The sequence below is a fragment of the Tachyglossus aculeatus genome, chromosome 11 (genome assembly GCF_015852505.1).
Source record: "Tachyglossus aculeatus isolate mTacAcu1 chromosome 11, mTacAcu1.pri, whole genome shotgun sequence".
Taxonomy (NCBI): Eukaryota; Metazoa; Chordata; class Mammalia; order Monotremata; family Tachyglossidae; genus Tachyglossus; species Tachyglossus aculeatus.
Window position 1 is genome coordinate 16917946 of NC_052076.1, and position 23677 is coordinate 16941622.

At 45.4% G+C, this 23677-nt stretch overlaps 2 protein-coding genes across 2 annotated transcripts; both read right to left on the bottom strand.

Annotated features, from left to right (window-relative positions):
- Positions 1-2247: 2247 nt before the first annotated feature.
- On the bottom strand, positions 2248-2904 carry LOC119934085 (keratin-associated protein 4-4-like). Its single transcript, XM_038753469.1, has one exon. The coding sequence runs from the start codon at positions 2845-2847 to the stop codon at positions 2248-2250; it is 600 nt and encodes a 199-aa protein (XP_038609397.1). The 5' UTR covers positions 2848-2904.
- Positions 2905-22270: 19366 nt separating this feature from the next.
- Positions 22271-22828, bottom strand: LOC119934095 (keratin-associated protein 4-2-like). Its single transcript, XM_038753485.1, has one exon. The coding sequence runs from the start codon at positions 22769-22771 to the stop codon at positions 22271-22273; it is 501 nt and encodes a 166-aa protein (XP_038609413.1). The 5' UTR covers positions 22772-22828.
- Positions 22829-23677: the final 849 nt, after the last annotated feature.

Genomic DNA, 23677 nt, shown 5'->3' on the forward strand with positions numbered 1-23677 from the left:
GAAGACAAAATGTGGTGTCTATCTCAGCAAGGTCATTAGCAACAGTCAGGCTACAGGGACTAGAAATAAAATCCAGGTATAACTGCATATTGTCCCTAACCTGGAAGTCCACGATTGCTCCCATAGTAGCAAAATCCAACCATCAATTTGTCCAGGAATCGCCTCTTTTATAATGGCTCAATGTGACCCCAAATGTCACAGCACAATCTGCAGTTTCATTAAGAGCAGTCTCCAAGGTTTTTATCTTTGGGATTTATCTCCTGCTCCCCTCTCAAATCACCCCTGATTTATCTTGGAAATAGCTAATGACATTACCAGACATCCAGTTGAATCAGGCTCTCAAATAAACTCTGCCAGGAATGCAAATGGACATTCAGAGATTAGGAGCAGCTACTGTTAGCCCAGCCACTGGTCCAGTGGAAAGAGCACCGCTCTGGGAATCCAGAGATATGGGTTCCAGTCTTACAACACACAGTAGTAATAATAATTACTGTGGTATTTGTTAAGCATTTACTAAATGCCTAGCACTGAACCAAGCACTGGGCAAGATACAAGATTATAAGGTCCCACATGGGGCTTATAATCTAAGAAGTAGGGAGAACACCTGTTGCATCAGCTATTGAATCCCCGTTTTGCAGACACTAAGTGATTTTCCCAAGATCACACCACAAATAAGTGTTTCCTAGATCTGGGCTCTTTCCACTAGGCCACACTGCTTCCCAGCTTCTGCAACTGGCTGAAGTGAGTAAAGAAAGACCGCATGTGTGTGTTGTGTGTTGCTCCCCTGTCTGCCTCGTCGCTTATTGTACTCCTTTCCAAGTGTGACTATGACTAGCAAGGACAAGTGCACCTGAAGCCAAATAATCCATTTTTCTGAGCAGATTCTCAGTCATGAAATATTCTGACCTATTCATTGTACCTCAGTCTCATCTATCTCACCTCTGACCTCTCGCCCATGTCCTGCCTCTGGCCTGGAAATCCCTCTCTCTTCATATCTGACAAACATTCGCTCTCCCCACCTTCAAAGCCTTATTGAAGGCACAAGACCTCCAAGAAATCTTGCCCGAATAAGCCCTCATTTCCTCTTCTCTCACTCCCTTCTGCGTCACCCTTGTATTACCATTTGCACCCCTTTTTCATGCCTCCTTCAATCTTATAGCACTTATGTACATATTTGTACTTTAATTTATTTACATTATGGTCTGTCACTCCCTCTAGATTGTAAGCTCGCTGTGGGCAGGGAATGTATCTACCAATTCCTTTATAGTGAACTCTCCCGAGCACTTCATACAGTGCTATGCACACAGTAAGCACTCAATAAATATGACTGGTAGATTGATTGACTGATCCTGACTGTAGCTTCTCATCATTGCTCTTGGCTGATGATTTCATCACCATTATAGCTGAGGGCTGAAGACTACAATCTTAGGTTGAACTTTTTCCTATTATAGCTTTGTTAAGTAGTGTCCCAGGGAGAGCTCTTCTGCACTTTCCCAAGATTCTCTAGGTCATTCCCAAGTGCTTTGTACAGTGCTCTGCACACAGTAAGCACTCAATAAATACGATTGAATGAATGAATGAATAGTGCTCATTCTTTAGCATTGACTATCAAGATCAGGAAGGTGGAAATTAATGGGATAAATTAAATCAATCAATCGTATTTATTGAGCACTTACTGTGTGCAGAGTACTGTAAACCATTTTAGATTTCTACTGTGTTCAAGAAGCTGATAGGGAAAAGAGTTCAGTGAATAATCATTCACAATAACAGGATTGTCTTTGCTGGGAAGCAATGTTTTATTAGAAAGCAGTCAATGAACAATGTATATGAAAATAAGAGAGAGGAACAGGATGGGAAGAAAGCATATCAGGCTCAGAGGACTTGGAATCGGAGAATCTGGATGGTGGGGTGAGAAAGGATTTTTTCACACTGCTAGGTGGTTGGATGCACTTCACTGTTCCTCCTCACATGGACAGATGGTCACCCTGGCCAGATGATTATCCATGTGGCTTTTGGCCAATGACTTCAAGGCTGCTTAGATGTCTTTGTCCACCTGGATGAAGATGGTGCCCTTTGGATGGGTGACAGCCCAATTTGACAGTAATGAGGATTGTGGGTCCCACATTTGTACTCAGCTCAATTTCTTGCAGGCCATCCTTCTCCTGGATGGTTTCAGGTTGTACAGGGAACCCAGGAATCTATGAGGATGGTCATTTTTTGCACACAGCTGGTGAGAGGGGAGATTATTCAGCAGCAAGATGATGCTCCACAAGTAGGGCGGCAGCAGGTGGTTCTGCAGCAAGTGGTTTGGCAGCACGTTGGGCGGCAGCAGGGCTGGCAGCAGCTGGGAACACAGCAGGTCGGACGGCAGCAAGTGGTTTGGCAGCACGTTGGGCGGCAGCAGGGCTGACAGCAGCTGGTCACACAGCAGGCTGGGCGACAGCAGGGTTGGCAACAACTAGTCACACAGCAGGGTAGGGGGCAGCAGGGCCTAGGACAGCAGGGCCTGCAGCAGCTGGACACGCAGCATGGTTGAGGGCAGCAGGGCCTGCAACAGGTGGACACACAGCAAGGTTGGGGGCAGCAAGGCCTGCAGCAGCTGGACACGCAGCAGACTGGGCGGCAGCAAGTGGGCTGGCAGCAGACCGACTGGCAGCAAGTGGGCCTGCAGCAGGTTGGGTGGCAACAGCTGGACACACCACACGTTGGGCGGCAGCAAGTGGTTCTGCAGCAAGTGGTTTGGCAGCATGTCGGGGGGCAGCAAGGGCTGCTGCAGCAGCTGGGCTCACAGCAGCCTCTTCCACAGCTCAGGTCGGAGCAGACGGATCCACAACAGGAATTGACCATGGTGTCGGTTGATTCGGGGCCTGGTATTGTCTCAGTGGCGAAGGAGATTCCTGAGTTTGAATGGCCTCTGTCCCCCCATGCTTCTTATATACCCTGATGGGGTGGCACCTGGAGGGCCAGAGACTCGTGATCCAGATTGCAGGATTTCTTCATCACTGGGGCCAATTGGAAAGCAATGAGTATATTAGCAATTAAGGTTCTGCCAAGATGTGCTCGGGCCAGTGGGAAGGAAAAACTTCCCTTCCGAACCAAGCAACAGCCAATCAGCAGCTTGCTTCTCGGGGCACAATTTTGAACTTCCCCCTCTTCTCACTTAACCTATTTCCTGCCACACTGGCCTGTGGCCTTGTCTTGTGACTGTGTGAACTGTCGGATCACTTTCTCTTCTGTGCCTGAAACAGACTCACATGCACCTGGATTACATGGAGTGAAGGGCCCCATGACAGAGCAGTATCCAGAATCAAACACCTTCCTAGAGGAAGGAGAGCTGGTTGCGGGAGAACAGGAAGGGGATGCTCCTGGGAGCTCAGAGGAGAGTCACTAAGGAATCATGGAGAAGGAGATGACTGAATGAGCAATGTCAGCTCGTCAGAATCCCAACAGAGAACTGGGAATCTTCTGTCCATTCTACCTGGTTCCGATCTATGCACTGGAGAATGCCAAGATGTGGTTCAGCCATGATTTTATAGAGGCAAAGAAGCATTGATCTACGCAAGTTTCGCCAGGGGAGTGGCCCTGAAGCTCCATGCATTTGGGAGGAACACAGTCAGAAAGAACCAGTGGAAAATACAACGTGAAACCAGTCTTGGTCTGTGAGGAATGGTGTTGATGAAAGACATCTACCAGAAGGAATGATGATGAGCCATCTTGAGAGACTTATGACTGAGAATCAGTGAAGAAGAATGGATTATTGTGCTACTGGCTTACACAGTGCCACTCTTACTAATCCATGCATATATTCCCACTTGGGCTCTGCACTCAGTAAGTCCTCAATAAATATAATTGAACGATTGATTGATTAAGTACAACAGTCATGAAGACAGTAGGGATGTAGCACATTTCTTAGTGCTTGTGCAGTCTTTTTTCACTTTATCCAGCTCCAGGGTGATCTGGGACTAGTACCCACTGGGTTGAGAGGAATCACTGGCGGGGGTGCCAGTTTGGGATGACTGCTCCAATACCTCTGTTTACAGAAAATGACATTGATCTGGACTCCTTGACCTCTCAGTTCATTTTAGGATAATTATATTGGGATGCCAGGACATGGATTTCATGGTTTCAGGGAGTTCTCTTATAGGAGCCCCAGGATGTTGTTGATGGAGGGCAGTTGTCAGTCACCAAGGCAAAGGATGAGCTTTCTAGACTGTGAGCCCACTGTTGGGTAGGGACTGTCTGTATATGTTGCCAACTTGTACTTCCCAAGTGCTTAGTTCAGTGCTCTGCACACAGTAAGTGCTCAATAAATACAATTGAATGAATGGGCTTCAACCACAAGATTACTTGAACTGTGATACCTTCTATCTGCCCTGATACAGACTGGAACATGGCTGCTGGGTAACCTTCCATGAATGGACTCATCCTGGAGGAAAGGGGGTCACACAGGGGGCCTTGCCTTTCCTTTGTGCCCCCAGATAGCTCCCTGAAGTGCTCTTTTTTATTATATTTATTAAGCACTTACTATGTGCCAGATACTGTACTAAGCTCTGGGTTAGATACAAGTGAATCAGGTTGGATACATTCCCTGTCCCACATTGGGCTCACAGTCTTAATCCTTATTTTATAGATGAGACAACGGAGGAACAGATAAGTTAAGTGATTTGCCCAAGGCCACACAGCAGACAGTTGGCAGAGCTGGGATTAGAACCCAGGTCCTTCTGACTCCCAGGACCACTAGGATCCACTCCTAGGATCCACTAGGCCATGCTGATTCCCCCAGAGATTCACTGCCACCATCGTGTGAAGGAATGGATTTTCACCCCCTGGAGTCATGGTGGGCTCAGGGGTTTTGCCTCCTAACAACCCTGCAGTTGCAGCAGCCATCTGGGAAGTGAATCAAAAAGGCCTAAACTCCTTCTCCCAGTCAAAAACAGGATTTTTTTCTGGATTTGGAGAGATCACACTCCGAAGGTACAGATACCCTCTTTATTAAAAAGAAATATGAAATGATTGACTCTATGTACAGAAAAACTTTAAGACAAAATGTGATATCTACCTCTGCAAGGTAATGGGTCAGCAGCAACAATCAAACAGTAGGGAACTTAAGAAATAAAATCCAAATGTAGCCAAGCTATCCCTAACCTAGCACTGCACCATAACAAAATCTGTGTTGCTCCCAAAGTTAGCTAGATCCATTTATCAAATTGTTCACTGAAAGATGCTGAGTAGATGTGATTACAAAGATCACGGTACAGTCTCCAGTTTCAACAAGGGCAGTTTCAGAGGGAGGCAGAGTCTAGAAGTTATTGACCTATGTCCTGTGGCTCTTATCCCCTGTTTCACTTTGAAAAAATTCACACCTGGACTTGTATGGTTCCAGGTAATGTCATCACCAGATGCCCAGGTGAACTTGCCCCTCAAATAGCATTGATGAAGAATAGGATTAGTGTTGAGATGTCCCTAATGGGGGACTGTTTCTAGGAGAACCAGCTCTCTAAGATTAGACACTCTGCCGGAATGATGGTGAAATTGACCACCTACTAGCTAACTTGTGCCGATGTCTGAAGCAATCAGACCTTCACAGTGGCAAAGATGATGATGCTTAATGTAGCGAGAAACTGATTTGAACAGTCATGCCAAGCATATATAATATTAATTCATTCATTCATTCAATCGTATTTAGTGAGCACTTACTGTGTGCAGAGCACTGTACTAAGCGCTTGGGAACTACAAATCGGCAACATATAGAGACGACGGGCTCACAGTCTAGAAAGGGGAGATGGGCAACAAAACCAAACAGACAGGTGTCAATACCGTCAGAATAAATAGAATTATAGCTATATACACATCATTAATAAAATAAATACAGTAAATATGTGCAAATAAAATAAATAGAGTAATAAATATGTAGAAATCAAACGACAGTGCAGAGTAATCCTGTGCAGAGGATGGTGTGGGTAGAGGTGGAAGTGATTAGCATCATGTAATCCTTTGGGTAGTGCACACATCCACTGCAGGAGATTAAGTGTAAGCCTGAATGGGGGGGCAGGAATTGTTTTGCCCCCATGGCCTTGTTCATATTCTTGCTCCTGGTATCTCTTGTTTTACTCCTCTCTGCCTCTCTTGCATATCCAGGGTCTGGATGCCAGGATCCTGGCTCTCTTGGTCTTTGGGCAGAGAGGGGAATTCTGCTGGGGGTCTTTGGGTGACCCAGGTAATAAATTCAGCTCTATTCACCTAACAGGTGTCACTTGCTTCTAGTGTTGCTTGCAGATGGGGACCAGGAGAAGGAGTCGCCTGGGGTTCTTGGTTACTGAAGGGTATCCGAGAGGCATGCCAATGGACTTCCAGAGGTAAGAAACAGCTCCAGGCAACCCGGCCACTGGTCCAGTGAAAAGAGCACCAATCTGGGAATCTGGAGATACGCGTTCCAGTCTCATTTCATCCTGGAGCTGGGTAAGGTGTGAACTTAGCAGTGTGCTGCATTACTGCCTGCCTCCTTTATTGCTGCATTCCTGCCTCAGCAGGAATATATCTACTGTGGAAGAAAACTTCACAGACTCTGTGTTGCATTTGTAGGGGCATGTCAGAGACTCACTTATTAGTACTAGCACTTATTTTAGCATTAGTAGACTGTAGACTATAAGTTCTAGGCTTTAAGCTCATTGTGGGAAGGGAATGTGTCTCTTTATTGTTATATTGTACTCCCCCAAGCACTTAGTACAGTGTTGTGCATACAGTAAGCACTCAATAAATAAGATTGGCTTACTAACTGACTGTTAGGGAGTGGTGGTTGACTTGCAGAGTTTCCTCTACTAGTCAAGGTCAGGACAACTTCTAGCAATACAGAGTTTCTTTATATACAGTTGGTAAATTATTCTAGCTTCACATGAGATCGAACAGCACAAATCATTGTTTATACCTTAATACAAACATCAGTAAATTCTACTCGGGATAATTATTAGGCCCTGCCTGCTCCTCTCATTAATAAGGATCTTGTGAGAAAACACTAGTGATAAGCAGTTTAGGAATCCTGTCCTGGCTTCTTCCTGTCTCAAGACCTTAACAAACCAAACTTCCTGATAAGACAGATACATGCCCGCTTCAAGGAAATGGTGTCTTGGTCGTACAAAAGGAGTCCAGGTCTAAAGGCTCATCACATTCATCTCTTGATATTCTACCTTTCCCGTGGACACCAGTCACCAGAAATACTCTTGTTCACTTAAACAAGGTGTTTACGAGACAATCAAACAGGCCTTGAAACAAAACATCTCAGGGGGAGTATTTCGATGAGAAGGGACTAATGCAAGGCCCAGACCGCAATGTTTCCAAACTAGCTGAGATGAGCCTGAGTGATTCTGCAAAAGCTACTACCAAAATAATTCATTACTCTGTGCAGATCTTCAGTCCTGAGGTTGCTGGACCATAGCTCACCATACTATTTAATCATAGATGACTCCATTGTTGTCATGATCATCATCAAACCTCAGGCCCAAGACAACAGTGTCAGGCTGGACTTTCCACTGGTTTTTTATGGAACACTTTCCACCCCAATGGCTCCAGCTGAGCAAGAACATGTTCAAATTAACAGCCATTTTGCCCTATACATTCCCAGCAGACTCACAGCCCAAAAGGTTCAGGTAAACAGGCAAAAAGTTTAAGGAATTTACAACAGTAGCTGAATTCTCTGTTGGGATCCTGACCACCGACGTCATTCACTCACCCATTTTCTTCCTCATGATTCCTTAGTGACTCCCCATTGACCACCTGGCATGTCTTAATTCTCCATTCTTCTTCCAGCAAGCATTCCTGCCTCCAGGAAGTTGCTTTGATCCTAAACACTGTGCAGTGATGGGGACCATCACCCCATGTGACCCAAGCACCTGTGTGATTCATAGCATGATCCAGTCACAGGGGAAGGAAAGAGAAAGTGAGTTCCCTGGTAGAGGGCCAGATTGATAATAATCATAATAATAATAATGGCATTTTACTAAGCGCTTACTATGTACAAAGCACTGTTCTAGGCGCTGGGGGGGTACAAGGTAATCAGGTTGTCCCATGGGGGGCTCACAGGGTTCATCCCCATTTTACAGATGAGGGAACTGAGGCCCGGAGAAGTGAAGTGACTTGCCCAAAGTCACACAGCTGACAATTGGAGGTGCTGGGATTTGAACCCATGGCCTCTGACTCCAAAGCTCGGGCTCTATCCACTGAGCCACGCTGCTTCTCAATCAGTGCAGGGGTTCAAAGGGCTTAAGCCCAGTGTCTCATGTTTATACAGTTTTCGACCCCCATCTCAAATAGCACTCCTTCTGGACGTTACCATTATGAAGAAGGTGTGTTTTTTCATAACAGGCTGCAGAAAGTTAGTGACTATGTGTCTGGCTCTTCTGGGGGACACTACCCTTTTAAATCTGGGGAATCATTTTTCTACAGAAATGTTCAGGACACATGTCCCCGCTCCTCAAAACACTCGAGTGGTTGCCCATTCACCTCCGAATCAAACAAAAACTCCTCACCATTGGCTTTAAAATACTCAATCACCTTGCCCCCCCCCCCCCCATTCTTCACCTCGCTACTCTCCCACCCCACACACTTTGCTCCTCTAATGATAACCTTCCCACTGTACCTCGATCTCAATTATCTCACCAATGCCCCCTTGCCCACATGCTGCCTCTGGCCTGGAACATCCACCATTAGCATTTAGGTATATATCAGTGGAGTTACTCTACTTATTTTTTCTATTGCTGCGGATGAAATGTTATAAAAAATGGGAGCTGGGATGAGCAGTTATGGAGGCCTGTTTCATGTGTAACCTGGAGAATTTTGGAATTATGAAAATAACCAAGGGCCAAGAAGTGGAGATATCATTAACACAAGTTGACAAGTTTGGGGCAGTGAAGAGCATGGGTCTAACGACTGAATTGTATGGAGGAAGGAACAGTTGGATTCTCCCACTCCCTTCTGCGTTGCCCTGACTTGCTCCCTTTATTCATCCCCTTTATTCATATACAGCACCTGTATGTATGTTTGTACAGATTTATTACTCTATTTATTTTACTTGTACATATTTACTATTCTATTTTATTTTGTTAGTATATTTTATTTTGTTCTCTGTCTCCCCCTTCTAGACTGTGAGCCCACTGTTGGGTAGGGACCGTCTCCATATGTTACCAACTTGTACTCCCAAGCGCTTAGTACAGTGCTCTGCACACAGTAAGCGCTCAATAAATACGATTGACTGAATGAATGAATGAATGAATGGAACGCCCTTCCTCCTCAAATCTGACAGACAGTGACTCTCCCCAAGTTCAAAGCCTTATTGAAGGTACATCTCCTCCAAGAGGCCTTCCCTGACTAAGTCCCCTTTTCCTCTTCTCCTACTGCCTTCTGCAATGTCCTGACTTGCTGCCTTTGTTCTTCCCCACTCTCAGTCCCACAGCACTTTTGTACATATCTATAACTTATTTACTTATATTAATGTCTGTCTTCCCCCCTCTAGATTGTAAGCTCATTGTGGGTGGGGAATGTAGCTGTTTATTGTTGTATTGTACTCTCCTAAGGGCTTAGTACAGTGCTCTGCACACAGTAAGTGCTCAATAAATACAATTGAATGAATGAATGAATGAGTGAATATGAGGAGAGGCCTACGTGTCCTCAAGAGCTCCAGTAAAAATCTCCCAATTCAACCTCAACCCACCTCAATTAGGGGAGCAGGCTGGTATAGTCATTAAACCATGGGTTTATGGGTGCAAATCACCCATGCTAATCACCTCCCCCCCACACCCCTGAGCTCTCCCTCTAATGGAGGAATCCTTGGGTAGGACAGGTCATTAGAGAAGCAGCATGGCACAGTGGAAAGAGCCCGGGCTTTGGAGTCAGAGGTCATGGGTTCAAATCCCGGCTCCTCCACTTGTCAGCTGTGTGAGTTTGGGCAGATCACTTAACTTCTCTGTGCCTCAGTTCCCTCATCTGTAAAATGGGGATTAAGACTGTGAGCCCCACGTGGGACAACCTGATCACCTTGTAACCTTCCCAGCACTTAGAACAGTGCTTTGTACTTAGTAAGCACTTAACAAATGCCATCATCATCATTATTATTATTAACCTGGGATCCACAATCTCCACCACCATGGAACAAGTCCTGGCCTCCCGTCAACTTCTGTCCTCCTCAGCTAACATGAAGAACAGCTTCCAAAGAGTGAGGAAGCTATCAGCCAAAAGCCCAAAGGCAGCTCAGTCTCCTCATTCTCTTACCTGGCCAACGTGACAACCTGTCCATCTGAGCATAGATAAGGGCTTCTTCTTGAGCCATCCAACTTAGAAATCCCTTTCTCAGCCCACAGTCCAAGTCTCTGGTCCTGAATCCTTTGTGTCTGATATGCATTCTTCCCATCCTGTTTCTCACTCATGCTTTCTTTTACCCTGTTTATCAACTTTCTTTAATAAAATCTTCCTTCCCAACATAGAGAATGCTTGCATTATGAATCATTATTTCTTGAATTCGTCCCCTTACTGGCTAATTTAACACTGAAGAAATTCAAAATTGTTTAATCTATTCCTCTAGGACTGTACAGTTACTGCGGGCAGGGAATGTATCTACCAACTCTGTTATACTGTCCCAAGCACTTACTGCTTGACACATAGTTAGTGCTTAACAAACACCATCATTATTCTGTACACAGTAAGTGCTCAATAAAGCAGCATGGCCTAGAAAAGCAGTGTTTTCTAGTGGAAAGAGCATGGGCCTGGAGGCTAGAAGGACTTGGGTTCTAATCCCGATGCCTCCACATGTCTGCTGTATGACCTCGGGCAAATAATTTTACTTCTCTGTGCCTCAGTTACGTCTTCTGTAAAATGGGGATTAAGACTGTGAGCCCTATATGGAACAAGAACTGTGTCCAACCTGATTATCTTGTGTCTATCCCTGTACTTAGTACAGTGCATGGCACATAGTAAGTGCTTAGCCAATACAATTTAAAAGCATGGATTTACCACTTGCCTGCTATATGATTTTAAGAAAGTGATGACAGCCCAATTTGCCATTAGATAGTGGCATATCTTTTTAATGTAAAGAAATGCAAAGACTGTGAGAAGGAGGGAGAGCAGGGTTGGAAATGTAAATTTCACTATCATCCATATAGCAATGGTAGTTGAAGCTGTGGGAGCAATTGAGTTCTTCAAGGGAGCGGGTGAAAATATAGAATTAAAAGGAGACCCAGAACTGAGCCTTGACAGAGTCCCACAAGTTAGAGGATGAGAAACAGAGGAGGAGCCCATAAAAGAAACTGAGAATGAGTGGCCAGATAAATAAGAGGAGAAGCAGGAGTGGACAGCATCAGTGAAACCAAGGTTGGATCACCTTCCAAGAAAAGGGGTTGGTTGATGGTACTGAAGCCAGCTGAGGTCAAAGAACATTAGGATGGAACTGAGGCAATTGGTAACAATCATAACAATAATTATGGCATTTATTAAGCCATAATAAAGATAGTAGTAAGCACTGGGGTGGATACAAGCAAATCAGGTTGGACACAGTCCCTGTCCCACGTAGGGCTCACAGTCTCAATCCCTATTTTATAGATGAGGTAACTGAAGCACAGAGAAGCGAAGTGACTCACCCAAGGTCACACAGCAGACAACTGGCAGAGCCGGGATTAGTGCTCTATAAACTACATCATGCTGCTTCCCTGATTCACTGGTGACCTGTGAGAGGGCAGTTTCTGTGGAGTGAAGGGGGAGGAAGCCAGGCTGGAGGGGGTCAAGGAGAGAGTTAGAGAGGAAGTGTAGACAACTCACTCAAGGAGTTATACTCTTAATGTTATAGCCAAGAATAAGTTATATTCATGCTATTTGATCATGTAATTATATATTTATATATCCTAAAATTGTAATTCATAGCATATGATATATATGATGGTGATGATATATGATGATTATATTTATTTATATTAATGTTTATCTCTCCCTCTAGACTGTAAGCTCACTGTGGGAAGGGAACGTTTCTACCAACTCTGTTGTATTGTAGTCTCCTATTGTGTAGTTCTGCACACAATAATTGATTGATTGATTGATATAACTGCACTTATTGCATTTTTATCAGTTTTTCAGATATATGTATACTTCCAGTAGAGTGACTTAGTGGAAAGAGCATGGACCTGGAAGTCAGAGGTCACGGGTTCTAATCCTGGCTGTATCACTTGTCAACTGTGTGACTTTGGGCAAGTCACTTAACTTCTCTGTGCCTCAGTTACCTCATCTGTAAATTGGGGATAAATACTGTGAGCCCCACGTGGGACAAGCTGATCACCTTGTATCCGCCCCCGCCCCCCAGCACTTAGAACAGTGCTTGGCACATAGTAAGCGCTTAACAAATGCCATCATTCATTCATTCCATAGACAAAACTCATGAAAACAATGTCAGTCACTCAGCTGACAGCATTACTTAGAACAGGGAGGATTAAGAAAGGGAAGGGGGCAAGAGTCATTAGAGTGACTCCAAGAGCTGCAAAAATGATAACTCTCTATTTCAGATTCCAAATGGCTCATACCAGAGAACGATGTTCCCTCAGCAGAGATGGTTGTTCACCCTCTAGGAAGGACTGTGTGAGCAAGGAGAAATGCAACTGGGGCATCTGCAAATATGGAAAATCAACCGATCAATTGATCCATCAATTGGTGGTATTCATTGAGCCCTTATTGTGTGCAGAGCAATATACTAAGTGCTTGAGAGAGTACAATGCAACAGAGTTGGTGGACACGATCCCTGACTACGAGTTTACAATCGAGATGACATTAATATAAATAATTTATAACATAGAATTTATAGAGATGTGAATAAGTGCTTTGGGGCTGAGGGTGGAAAGAATATCAAATGCTCAAAGTTCACAGATCCAAGTGCATAGACAATGCAGAAGGAAGAAGGAAAAGAGGGCTTAATCCAGGAAGGCTTCTTGAAGGAAGTGTGACCTTAATAATGCTTTGTAGGCTTTGAAATACTCTAACTTCACTGTCCTTGGGTGGAATTCCCACCGGGGGAAAATCACCAGCTAGTAGAAAAAGGCATTAATTCATAACTTTCTTTTAAGAACTGTTGTGAAAGAGCCGACAGTTTTTCATCATTTCTATGTTGAAACCGAAGTGACTCTGCCAGATCCCATTTACACATTTTATTTCAGTTAGACTACTTCACTCAGTATCCTCTTGCTAACCTGAATCTAATTAAAAAACAGTTAAGGTTAAACAGTTAAATGCTAGAACCAGAGGGAGAAAATTGAGTGTGACTCTCAGCTGTCCAGGACAAGTTATTGTCAGGCAAAACAGAGAAATGAGAATCTTCTCAGGGCTCCCAGCATCCAACCATACTGAAGTGGGAATGGCTTAATCTCTGGAGTGGAGACACATGCGAATCTCTAGATATGATTCCTTATCTCAGAAGAAAACACTCTCATCCTCCTGCTCCCAAGACCATCAGGACATTGTAGAAATCAAGAAATCCAAACTGCCTTTTAAGTGGCTTCTCAGTGGTTACTTCTGCAAGCAGAAGGGATGGAAGGTCACCCAAACTGCCACAGTCTGTTCCTAATTTCACCAAAGAGGACACATCAGAAACGGAGAAGCAGCATGGACTAGTGGATACGTCCTTTGGGAGTCAGGAGGACCTGGGCTAAAGTCTCAGCTCCATCACTTGACTACTGTGTGATTTTGGGCAACATCTGTGTGCCTCAGTTAACTCATCTGTAAAATGGGGATTAATACTGTGAGCCCTATGTGAGACATGAGCTATTTCCAACTGGATTACCTTGTATCTATCCCAGGGTTTAGAACAGTACCAGGCACATAGTAAGCGCTTAAAAAATGCCTTAAAAAAACTGCATAAGAATTCCTCACCATCAATTCCTGGCTTCAGCGAAGGAGACTGCGAGCAATGGAACATTCTTCCTAATCCCCAGTGAACCTAGATCTGCACAAGGACTGGGGTTCTAATCCCAGCTCTTCCACTTGTCAATTGTGTGACCTTGGGTAAGTCACTTAACTTCTCTGTGCGTCATTTATCTCATCTGTAAAATGGGGATTAAGACTGTGAGCCTCATGTGGGACAGTGTCTGTGTCCAACCCAATTTGCTTGAATACACCCCCGCACTTAGTACAGTACCTGGCACATAGTAAGTGCTTTACAAATGCCACAGTCATTATTATTATTATCATCATTATTATTTTATGGCGTCCAGAAGTGATCTGCTCCAGGCCCAATCCCCTGGGCAGCTTTATATCTGGCTGGGCGAAAAATGCATGGGTTCCTCTTACTTCTTGGGACATTACCTAGAATGAAAGCTATAATTCCAGGTAGGTTTGGAAAAAAATCGTTTCTCTGCTTGCCCAGGACCGTGGCCATTCATATCCCCCTCTACCTTTCCAGGTGAGAAATATTCATAATGTGCCTGGTTCCCAGACCACAGTGGAATCTCTGTCACCACTATTACCCTAGAAGTCCCCCAGATCGAACCCAGCATTTAACCTGGCAGAGCAGTGACATTTTTACTTCTTTTTATTCAAGCTGACATTTCTATCTACTTCCTCGAATCCACATTATCCCCAGTTGCTCTATTTCCAGGTCCGTTGGGGACAGGAGCAATCCTGCACAATACAAGGCTCCTTTTAGTGGGACTGCGGAAGTACTTTAGATGTTTCAGTCTTGTGTAGGGATTAGGGCAAGACACAGCATTGACCCAGTCTACACTTTTCTCCCCCAGCTCACAAAGTCATTTATTCATTCATTCTTTCACTCATATTTATTGAGCACTTACTGTGTGCAGAGCACTGTACTAAGCACTTAGGACTGTACAATACCACAATTAACAGTCACATTCCCTGCCCTCAATGGACTCAAATTCTAGAAAGTGGGAGAACAATATCAATACAAATAAATAAAATTACACTTATGTACATAAGTGCTGTGGGGCTGGGATGGGTAAAGGGAGCAAGTCAGAGAGATACAGAGGGAGTGGGAAATTAGGAAAAATCAAGTTGATCCTTTCAGAATTGCCTGGCAGAGACTCCAAGTTCCTCTTCCATCAAATTCCTTCCAGCCCACAAGACAGATCATTCATCCTGATGAAGACCCAACATTCCTCACAGTGTGTTACCTGAGCCAGAGTGTTAAACAGTCATGTGACAGACTTCTGGTCTGGGGTTGGGGAGTGAAGAACCTGGCTAAAAGGAAGTGGTGTTCCTTGTGGGAGATGAAACACAAGAATGTGATTTGTAATGCCAAGAGCTGATTGGATGACTCTCAGTGCCCCTGGGAAACACAATGGTCATCCTAAGGAGGCTCAAGACTTTCATGGGACAAAACACCTAATTCCCCTTCTATTAATTATTGTAAATTAGCCTACAATCACAAGGATGCCATCCAACTTCCCCCCCACCAGCAGCCCCCAGGGGAGTATATAAGACAGACAGAGGGGCAGAGAAGAAGCCAAACGTCAGGAACTTCTCTTTGCACTTGAACGACCATCACAACCTCCACCACCATGGCCTGCAACTGCTGCTCCACAAGCTTCTGTGGCTTCCCAAGATTCTCCCTTTGCGGCTGCTGCCAGCCTTGCTGCCGCCCAGCTTGCTGTGTGTCTACCTGTTGCAGGCCCTCTTGTCCCCCACCGTGCTGTGGGTCCAGCTGCTGCCAGCCTTGCTGCCGCCCTACCTGCTGCGTGTCTAGCTGCTGCAGACCCTGCTGCCCCCGACCCTGCTGTGTGTCCAGCTGCTGCCAGCCTTGCTGCCGCCCAACCTGCTGCCAAACCACGTGCTGCCGGACGACTTGCTGCCGCCCAACTTGCTGCGTGTCCCCTTGCTGCCAGCCTTGCTGTCACCCTACTTGCGGCCCGTCATGTGGTTGCTGAGCATCCTGCCTGGCAAGGAGAGGCTTCCAATCCATGACATCCTTGGAGGTTCCCGGCATAGTGGGGAGCAGTCCAGGAGCTCCCTACTGCTGCCCTACCCACTCCCAGAGATCCGTGGGGAATCAACAGTCCTGGAACTGGAATGGTCTTCTCTCGAACTCTGATTTCCTTCATTCAGAGATTCCCACACAAAGTCCTCAACCGCCTCTTCACCTTACCTATCATCTCACAAGGAGAAAGGATGATGGAGGAGAGCTTTATCTGCTCCTATAACCTCTCCTTAAGAAACTTCCCACCCTGGTTCCAGTGAATTGAATCCTTTGAGCCTCCATAGTGACTTCATCCCTTCCCATCCTTCGCTTTTGTTTTTTGTGCTGTGCTGACTGCTCACTAATAAAGTTTCCCAACCATGGGATTAAAACCCCTGACATCTCTGGCAACTGTTTCTGGTGTGTTTGACTTCATTTTCTGGCCAAATTCTCCCACGACTAACGCTCTAAGTCGGTCACATCTTTCAGCTCCTCAACATGGTTGCCAAGCCCCTGGAACAGTGATCAACTTCCAGGAGTCCCTCAGTCAAGACTTTTAATGATGAGGTTGTTATTGGTGATGATGACGATGATAAAGATGGTGATGACTAACACGAGAGCCTGCGTAAGGGCAGGACAATCAGACAAGAGCAGTGACATCCACCCAGAAGGAAATAGCATCAAACTCACAGTTCTTGTGGCACTCAAACTGCAAAAGCTGTTTCATCCAAGGGAGCCTGAGGGTCTGGTGGCCAGTCCTTCACACAACAATGGCAAATCAGTATGGTAGAGGTGGGGGTGATGGACATGAGCAGTTGAGTTCTCTATCAGGATCCTGACAATTTGATGTTGCTCACTCGGCCACCTCCTTCCCCATGATTCCCTGATGACTCCCCACTGACCGCTCGGCAGTCTCCCCTTCCTGCTCTTCCCCAACCTGCATTCCTTCCTACATCATTAATAATACTGCCCTATCATGTGGACCAACAAAGGGAAAATGGCTGGAATGATGAGATGTTCCTCAGGAGATGGGGAAGTTCAAAACTTTTGAGTCTTGGTAAGCAAATGGCTGATTTGCTGCCACTGTGCTCCACAGGGAAGAGGCTTGTCCTTTTCACGAGTCTGAATTCACTTCCAAAAGTCCCTTAATTCCTAATCTAGGTACTGCTTTCCAATTGATTCCAACAATGGCAAGTAAGGTATCCTTTGTGCGGCATCATCAGTATTCATTCATTCATTCAATTGTATTTATTGAGCACTTACTGTGTGCAGAGCACTGTACTAAGCACTTGGGAAGTACAAGTTGGCAACAGAGAGAGACGGTCCCTACCCAACAGCGGGCTCACGGTCTAGAAGGGGGAGACAGACAACAAAACAAAACATGTTAACAAAATAAAATAAATAGAATAAATATGTACAAATAAAATAGAGTAATAAATACATACAAACATATATACATATCTACAGGTGCTGTGGGGAGGGGAAGGAGGTAAGGCGGGGGGGATGGGGAGGAGGGGAAGAGGAAGGAGGGGACTCAGTCTGGGAAGGCCTCCTGGAGGAGGTGAGCTCTCAGTAGGGCTTTGAAGGGAGGAAGAGAGCTTGCTTGGAGGATGTGCGGAGGGAATTAGTATCTGCCCCTTTAGATGTCATCCCATCAAGGCATATAAGGGTCACAGACACAGAAGGGATTTAAACTCAGGAATCTCCTCCTTCTGTGAGCCAACACGAGACCCTGAACCAACTGACACCATGGTCATCTCCTGCTGTGGATCCGTCTGCTCTGACCTGAGCTGCGGAAGGGGCTGCTGCAGGCCCTGCTGCCCCCGACCTTCCTGCATGTCCAGCTACTGTAGGCCCTGCTGCCCCCAACCTTGCTGTGCTTCCAGCTGCTGCCAACCCTGCTGCCGCCCAGCCTCCTGCATGACTAGCTGCTGCCAGCCTTGCTGCCGCCCGACCTGCTGTGTACCCACCTGCTGCAAGGCTTGCTGCCAAACCACTTGGTTCAGGACCACCTCCTGACGCCCTACTTGCTGTGCATCATCTTGCTACTGAACAACCTTCTCTCCCACAAGGCGCTTACCACTGATGACCATCCACACAAATGCCCAGGCTCCCTGGACCACTTGAAACCACCAAGGAGGATTGTGCAGCCTGTCCACAACAATCTGAACCACCTGACAACAACCTGGGACCCACAATCCTCACCACTTTGAAACGAGGTCCATCCAGAGTGGATCCCAGCTTCCAAATAAGACTGAAGCATCACAGAACATCAACGCCTCAGGCTCCACGTCTTCTCACCTGGTAGAGGGGCAATGTGTCCCTCTGAGCAGGGACAATGGAGTGTTCCCTGGTGATCCACCCCTCTTGGGTCATCACTTTCTCAGCCCACAGTCTGACTTCCAGTGTCTCAAATCTTTTGAATATGCTTTCTTTCTACTTTCTCACTTGTTTTCTTATGCCTTGGTGATCACTAATAAAATATTCCTCCCCAGGAAAGAAAATCCTACCATTGTGAATAATCATTTCTTGTATTTTTTTCTCATCACCTACTTGAACGCAGTTAAAAATCCAAAGTGCTTTAATCTATCCCATCAATTTAATTTCCATGTTCTTGATCCTATTAGTCAATGCTAAAGAATGTATACTCATATCTATATCATATATAGATATAGAGCTATATCATCCTGAAATCCTGAAGAAAATCTCTACCAGGGACACTAATAACCAAAAATATACCAGGAAATAGATCAACTGCAGCACACCATTTGTTAATTGACCTTTCCAGGATTATTCCTTCTTATTATCAGTCTCTATCTCATGAATATGTCATTGGTCAAATTTTCCATGTCATCTCCCCCTGATTATCTTAATCCTGTAACACAAGCAGTCCTAATTTGGTCTCTAAATCTAACTGCATTCTTACATGGGATTATGACTCACCTTTTAACACTTCAATCTGTTGAATAAATGTAGCTATCTCAGTTGAATTGTTTGTCTTTAAGCACTCTTGAGAGCTAATCCAATTGCATTTGAAAGTTAGCATTACTTACAGGCTCTTTTATTTTGAATTTACAAGGCAAAGTTTAATTTGCCTAAAGTATCTCCTTCTCCCTTTGAATAACTTTGACATGAAAAGAGTGATTGTAGCTCATTGTACTTTAATATTAGAAAATGGCACATCTTTTAATGTATTAGTACAAGGACTTGTTGCTGAATAGGATCTGAAAGATAGACTTCGAAAATTAAGTACTATGTTTGCAAATGCACTTAAAAACATCTTACTCAAAATTCCTCATTGTTGGCTTATATTTTCCTGCTACTCGATCATATTACTATGTTTCAGTATACTGATATAGATAGATAGATAGATAGATAGATAGATAGATAGATATAGCAGCATATAGAGAAGCAGCATGGCTTATTGGAAAGAGCCCGGGCTTGGGAGTCAGAGGACGTGGGTTCTCATCCCAGCTCCACCACTTGTCGTTGTGTGACCTTGGGCTAGCTGCTTAACTTCTCTGTGCTGCAGTTACTTCATCTGTAAAATGGAGATTAAGACTGTAAGCACCAAGTAGGACAACCTGATTACCTTGCATCTACCCCAGCACTTAGAATAGTACTTGGCACATAGTAAATGCTTAACAAATACCAAAATCATTATTATTAATTATCATTATGTCCAATACTGGAAATGTATTCATGCATTTTACATTATTTCCTATTGGAAACTACATTCCATTTAGTACTCATGTGCTCAACATTTTCAAGAAACTTGAATTAGTTTCTGAATTGTACGGTAATTAGTTTCTGAATTGTACCGTACTGAATTGTACGGTAATGGGAATATAGAGAACACACTCCCTCTAGTCTAGGTAATTTTACAATTTAAATAGGAATTCAGTATAGGCAGACTAAAAGCCTTCCCAGATTATACTTCACATATTAGTTTCTAATCTCCCCATTCTGTTTACTAAAACTACCAAAATGCATCCTTAGGATTTGCAGAGTTCCTTTGTTTTCAGCATAGAAATGAGCCAAAACAGTAGGTTCTTTCACCTTGTCTTGTCTTATACTGTTGTGTTGTCTCCAACCCGTAGTGACTCCATGGACACATGTCTACCAGAACATGCCACCTCCATCTGCAATCGTTCTGGTAGCATATCCATAGAGTTCTCTTGGTAAAAATGCTTGACTCTCCCTCCCATAGCTGAGACTGGCAGAGTACTGGGAACTCTTCAGGTGCAATCCTGAAAAGGGGGTTCTTTCAGCCGCTGTTGTTAAATGGAAGCCATGAATATATGCCTTTCCATATAGCTGGTAATTTTCTCCCAAGGACCACTGCAATGGATAAATTTTCTTACTTTTCAAATGCCCCAGTACCATTTCTTCCTGCTGATCACAGTCCTTCCTGGGGAACACCCAGCCAATTCTGCTGCCGAAGCTCATTCTTTGGACCTGGCCATCTGGACCCAGAAATGGAGAATTATCTTCCATGTGGTTTATTGATCTTCTATGCTAGCCAGCCCCCTTCTCCCTTACCCTCATCTTCCCAGTGATTGGCTTGGTACCAAGTTATGCCTGACTGACAGCTGGTTTGTGAGGTTTGCCTTTGGAAGGGAGTAACAAGAGTGAGTTACTTTAAGTCACGTGTTGTGGACAGGGTGAGCTGCTCTGTCCAATCCCTTCTATCTCACTGAGAGATCTGTACAATCCATACACCCTCAGCCCTCCCACTGTGGCTGAGGAACTCTGCTCTCTGCATGCCAGGCTGGGAATAAAAGTTGTAGCTCTGCCTTCTCAGCCCCTCCTCACCTCCGGAGCTGAACAAAACATTTTGAATTTGCAGCGTTGCGTCCCTGAGCACTTTTGGCCAACACTGAGGGCTGGCACCAGCTCCCCTCTATATCTTTGAGGAGAAACATCTAGTAATTACAACCTCAACTCCCTGCACAATCTCGGCACCCTCTCCACCGTGGCTGAGTGTGCTGCCTTTCCTGCCAGCCAGCCAGGGTGGTGCCAGCTCCCTAAAAAACTCCCATCTTGGTGTGCTTTCCACAGCTCTGGTGAGAATGAGAACAGCACCTGCAGAGGCCTCACAGAATCTCGGGAAATTTAGTGTTGAGCAACCATTGCTGTGGACTCTGAATCATGAGGAGAAATTCAGCTCATTTAGCCACAACTCCCTTCTCACTTTTGTTTTCATTTTGTGTATTGTCCTTTATGTCATTTTCATTTTTCACTTCTCCCACTACATCCATCTCCAGTCCTCCCTCCCACGCCACCTATATTCATAGATGGTTAGTCCCTTGAGAGACATGGTTCTTGTCTAATTCCCATTTGAATATTCTTTCCCAGCACTTAGTACAATGCTCTGCAAGGAGTAAAGACTTAATAAATATTATAATTGCTAATGCTTCTGCTATTATTACTACTACTCCTACAACCTAAAAATGCAAAATTGAGATTGATCATTTTAGGGACAAAATTGAGATTGATGAGCTTAAAGAAGCAGCATGGCCTAGTGGATAGTGCATGGACCTGTGCATCAGAAAGACCTGGGTTCTAGTCCTGGCTCTGGCGTTTCTCTGCTGTGTGACCTTGGGCAAGTCACTTAACTTATCTGTGCCTTATAGGGATTAAGACTGTGAGCCCCAGGTGGGACAGGAACTATATCCAGCCTGATTACCTTGTATCTACCACAGTGCATAAAACAGTGCTTGTCACAGAATAAGTGTTTAACAAATACCATAATAAAAAAGCTGTCTTTCAGAACCAGGTTTTTTATGGGGCCTAGCCAGGAAAAGAGGACAAAATGCTCAAGAAATAAAGGCACATGATATCAGGATTAATTTTTTGCTGGAAAGGGAAATTTTATTAAAGAGGAGTGGAATGACAACAGAGATGCAGAGCTGGACCAGAAGGCAATGTTTCAGGCTTGCAATATTAGAGTCTCCAGAAGATGGGCTATATACTGAGGAAGGGATTTCCCAAGAAGAATGATTGTGGAGGAACACTCCCTTTTCCCTCCCCAGACTGACATGTTCTCCCTGTTTCAGGGGAGAGGACAAGGTGGCTGAAATATCTTTGGGCTTCTGGTGAAGAGCTTCAGCACTGCTTGAAGCACTGTCCCCGTTGGCTGGGGAGAGTGGCCATTGTGTGGGAGGCCAGGTCTTGTTCTATGGTGGTGAAGGCTGTGGGCCCCCATTGTGGTCAGGTGGATCGGCTTGTTGAAGACAGGTAGCACAGTTCTTCTCCCAAACTGCTTGAAGTGGTCCAAGGAAACTAGTATTCTGTGTGGATGGTCAACCGCTGCAAGCAGCTGGCCGGAGGTAAAGTGGTTTAGCAGCAAAATGATGTCCCACAAGTAGGGCGGCAGCAGGTGGTTCGGCAGCAGGTGGTTTGGCAGCAAGCCGGGCGGCAGCAAGGCTGGCAGCAGGTGGGCACACAGCAGGTCGGGCGGCAGCAAGTCGTCCGGCAGCAAGTGGTTTGGCAGCATGTGGGGCGGCAGCAAGGCTGGCAGCAGCTAGTCACACAGCAAGGTTGGGGGCAGCAGGGCCTGCAGCAGGTAGACACGCAGCAAGGTCGGGGGCAGCAGGGCCTGCAGCAGCTGGACACACAGCAGACTGGGCGGCAGCAAGTGGGCTGGCAACAGATCGACTGGCAGCAAGTGGGTCTGCAGCAGGTCGGGCGGCAGCAGGTGGTTCTACAGCAAGTAGTCTGGCAGCATGTGGGGGGACAGCAAGGGCCACTGCAGCAGCTGGGCTCACAACAGGTCTGTTGGCAACAGCCTCTCCCGCAGCTCAGGTTGGAGCAGACGGATCCACAACAGGAATTGACCATGATGTTGGTTGGTTCAGGGTCTGGTGTTGTCTCAAAGGAGGAGGAGATTCCCGTGTTTGAATGGCTCCTGGAAATCTGTGCCCTTTATATACCTTTTGAGGTGGCATCTGGAGGAACAGATAATGACGATCCAGCATGCCAGATACCTTCCTTGCCATTTCTGGGGCAAGGAAGCAATTGGAAAGCAATACAGAAATTAAGGAATTAAGATTCTAACAAGGAAGTGAGCTCAGGCCTGTGGGAAGGATACTTTTCATGTCCGTGAAACTCAGCAGCAGCCAAACAGCTTCTTGCTTCCCAAGACAAATTTTGAACTTCCCCCTCTTTTGAGGAACATCGCCTCACTTTAATCATCTTCTCGCACCTATCAGCCTTTGTTCTCTCAGGTGACTGTGAGAAAGAATAGATCACTTTCCCTCTCTTCCTTGGGTAGAACCCACAATGAATCAGACATATGCCTGGGTCACACGAGGTAAAGGTCACCGTTGCGGGGCAGTGTTTGGGATCAAAGCTCCTTCCTGGGAGAAGGAATGCTTTGTGGGGGAGAACCGGAAAGGGACCCAAATGGGGTAGCGGGGAGTCATTAGGGAAGCATGAGGAAGGAGGTGGCTGAGAGAGCAGCATCAGGCTGACAGGATCCAGACAGAGAACTGGCAGTTGGCATGCATTCCACCCACTTAGGGCTTATTCTCTTGAGGCTACTGGGCAGTGAGTCAGCCATTATGGTAAGTACAGTGCAGAAGGACCATCCCTATGAACCCATTCTACCCCACATACAGTGGCCTTGGTACTAGAGGTGTGTGGGAGGAAAGTGCTTCATAAGAACTGGTGTGATGTCATCTTTCTACACCAAGGTGTAGTAAGCATCTAGACTGTATCGGTCTCCTATCCGATCTCCCATTCTCT

What these genes read in the sequence shown, in the direction of transcription:
- LOC119934085 (XM_038753469.1), bottom strand. Translation starts at nt 2,847, where the DNA reads ATGGTCAATTCCTGTTGTGGATCCGTCTGCTCCGACCTGAGCTGTGGA.
- LOC119934095 (XM_038753485.1), bottom strand. Translation starts at nt 22,771, where the DNA reads ATGGTCAATTCCTGTTGTGGATCCGTCTGCTCCAACCTGAGCTGCGGG.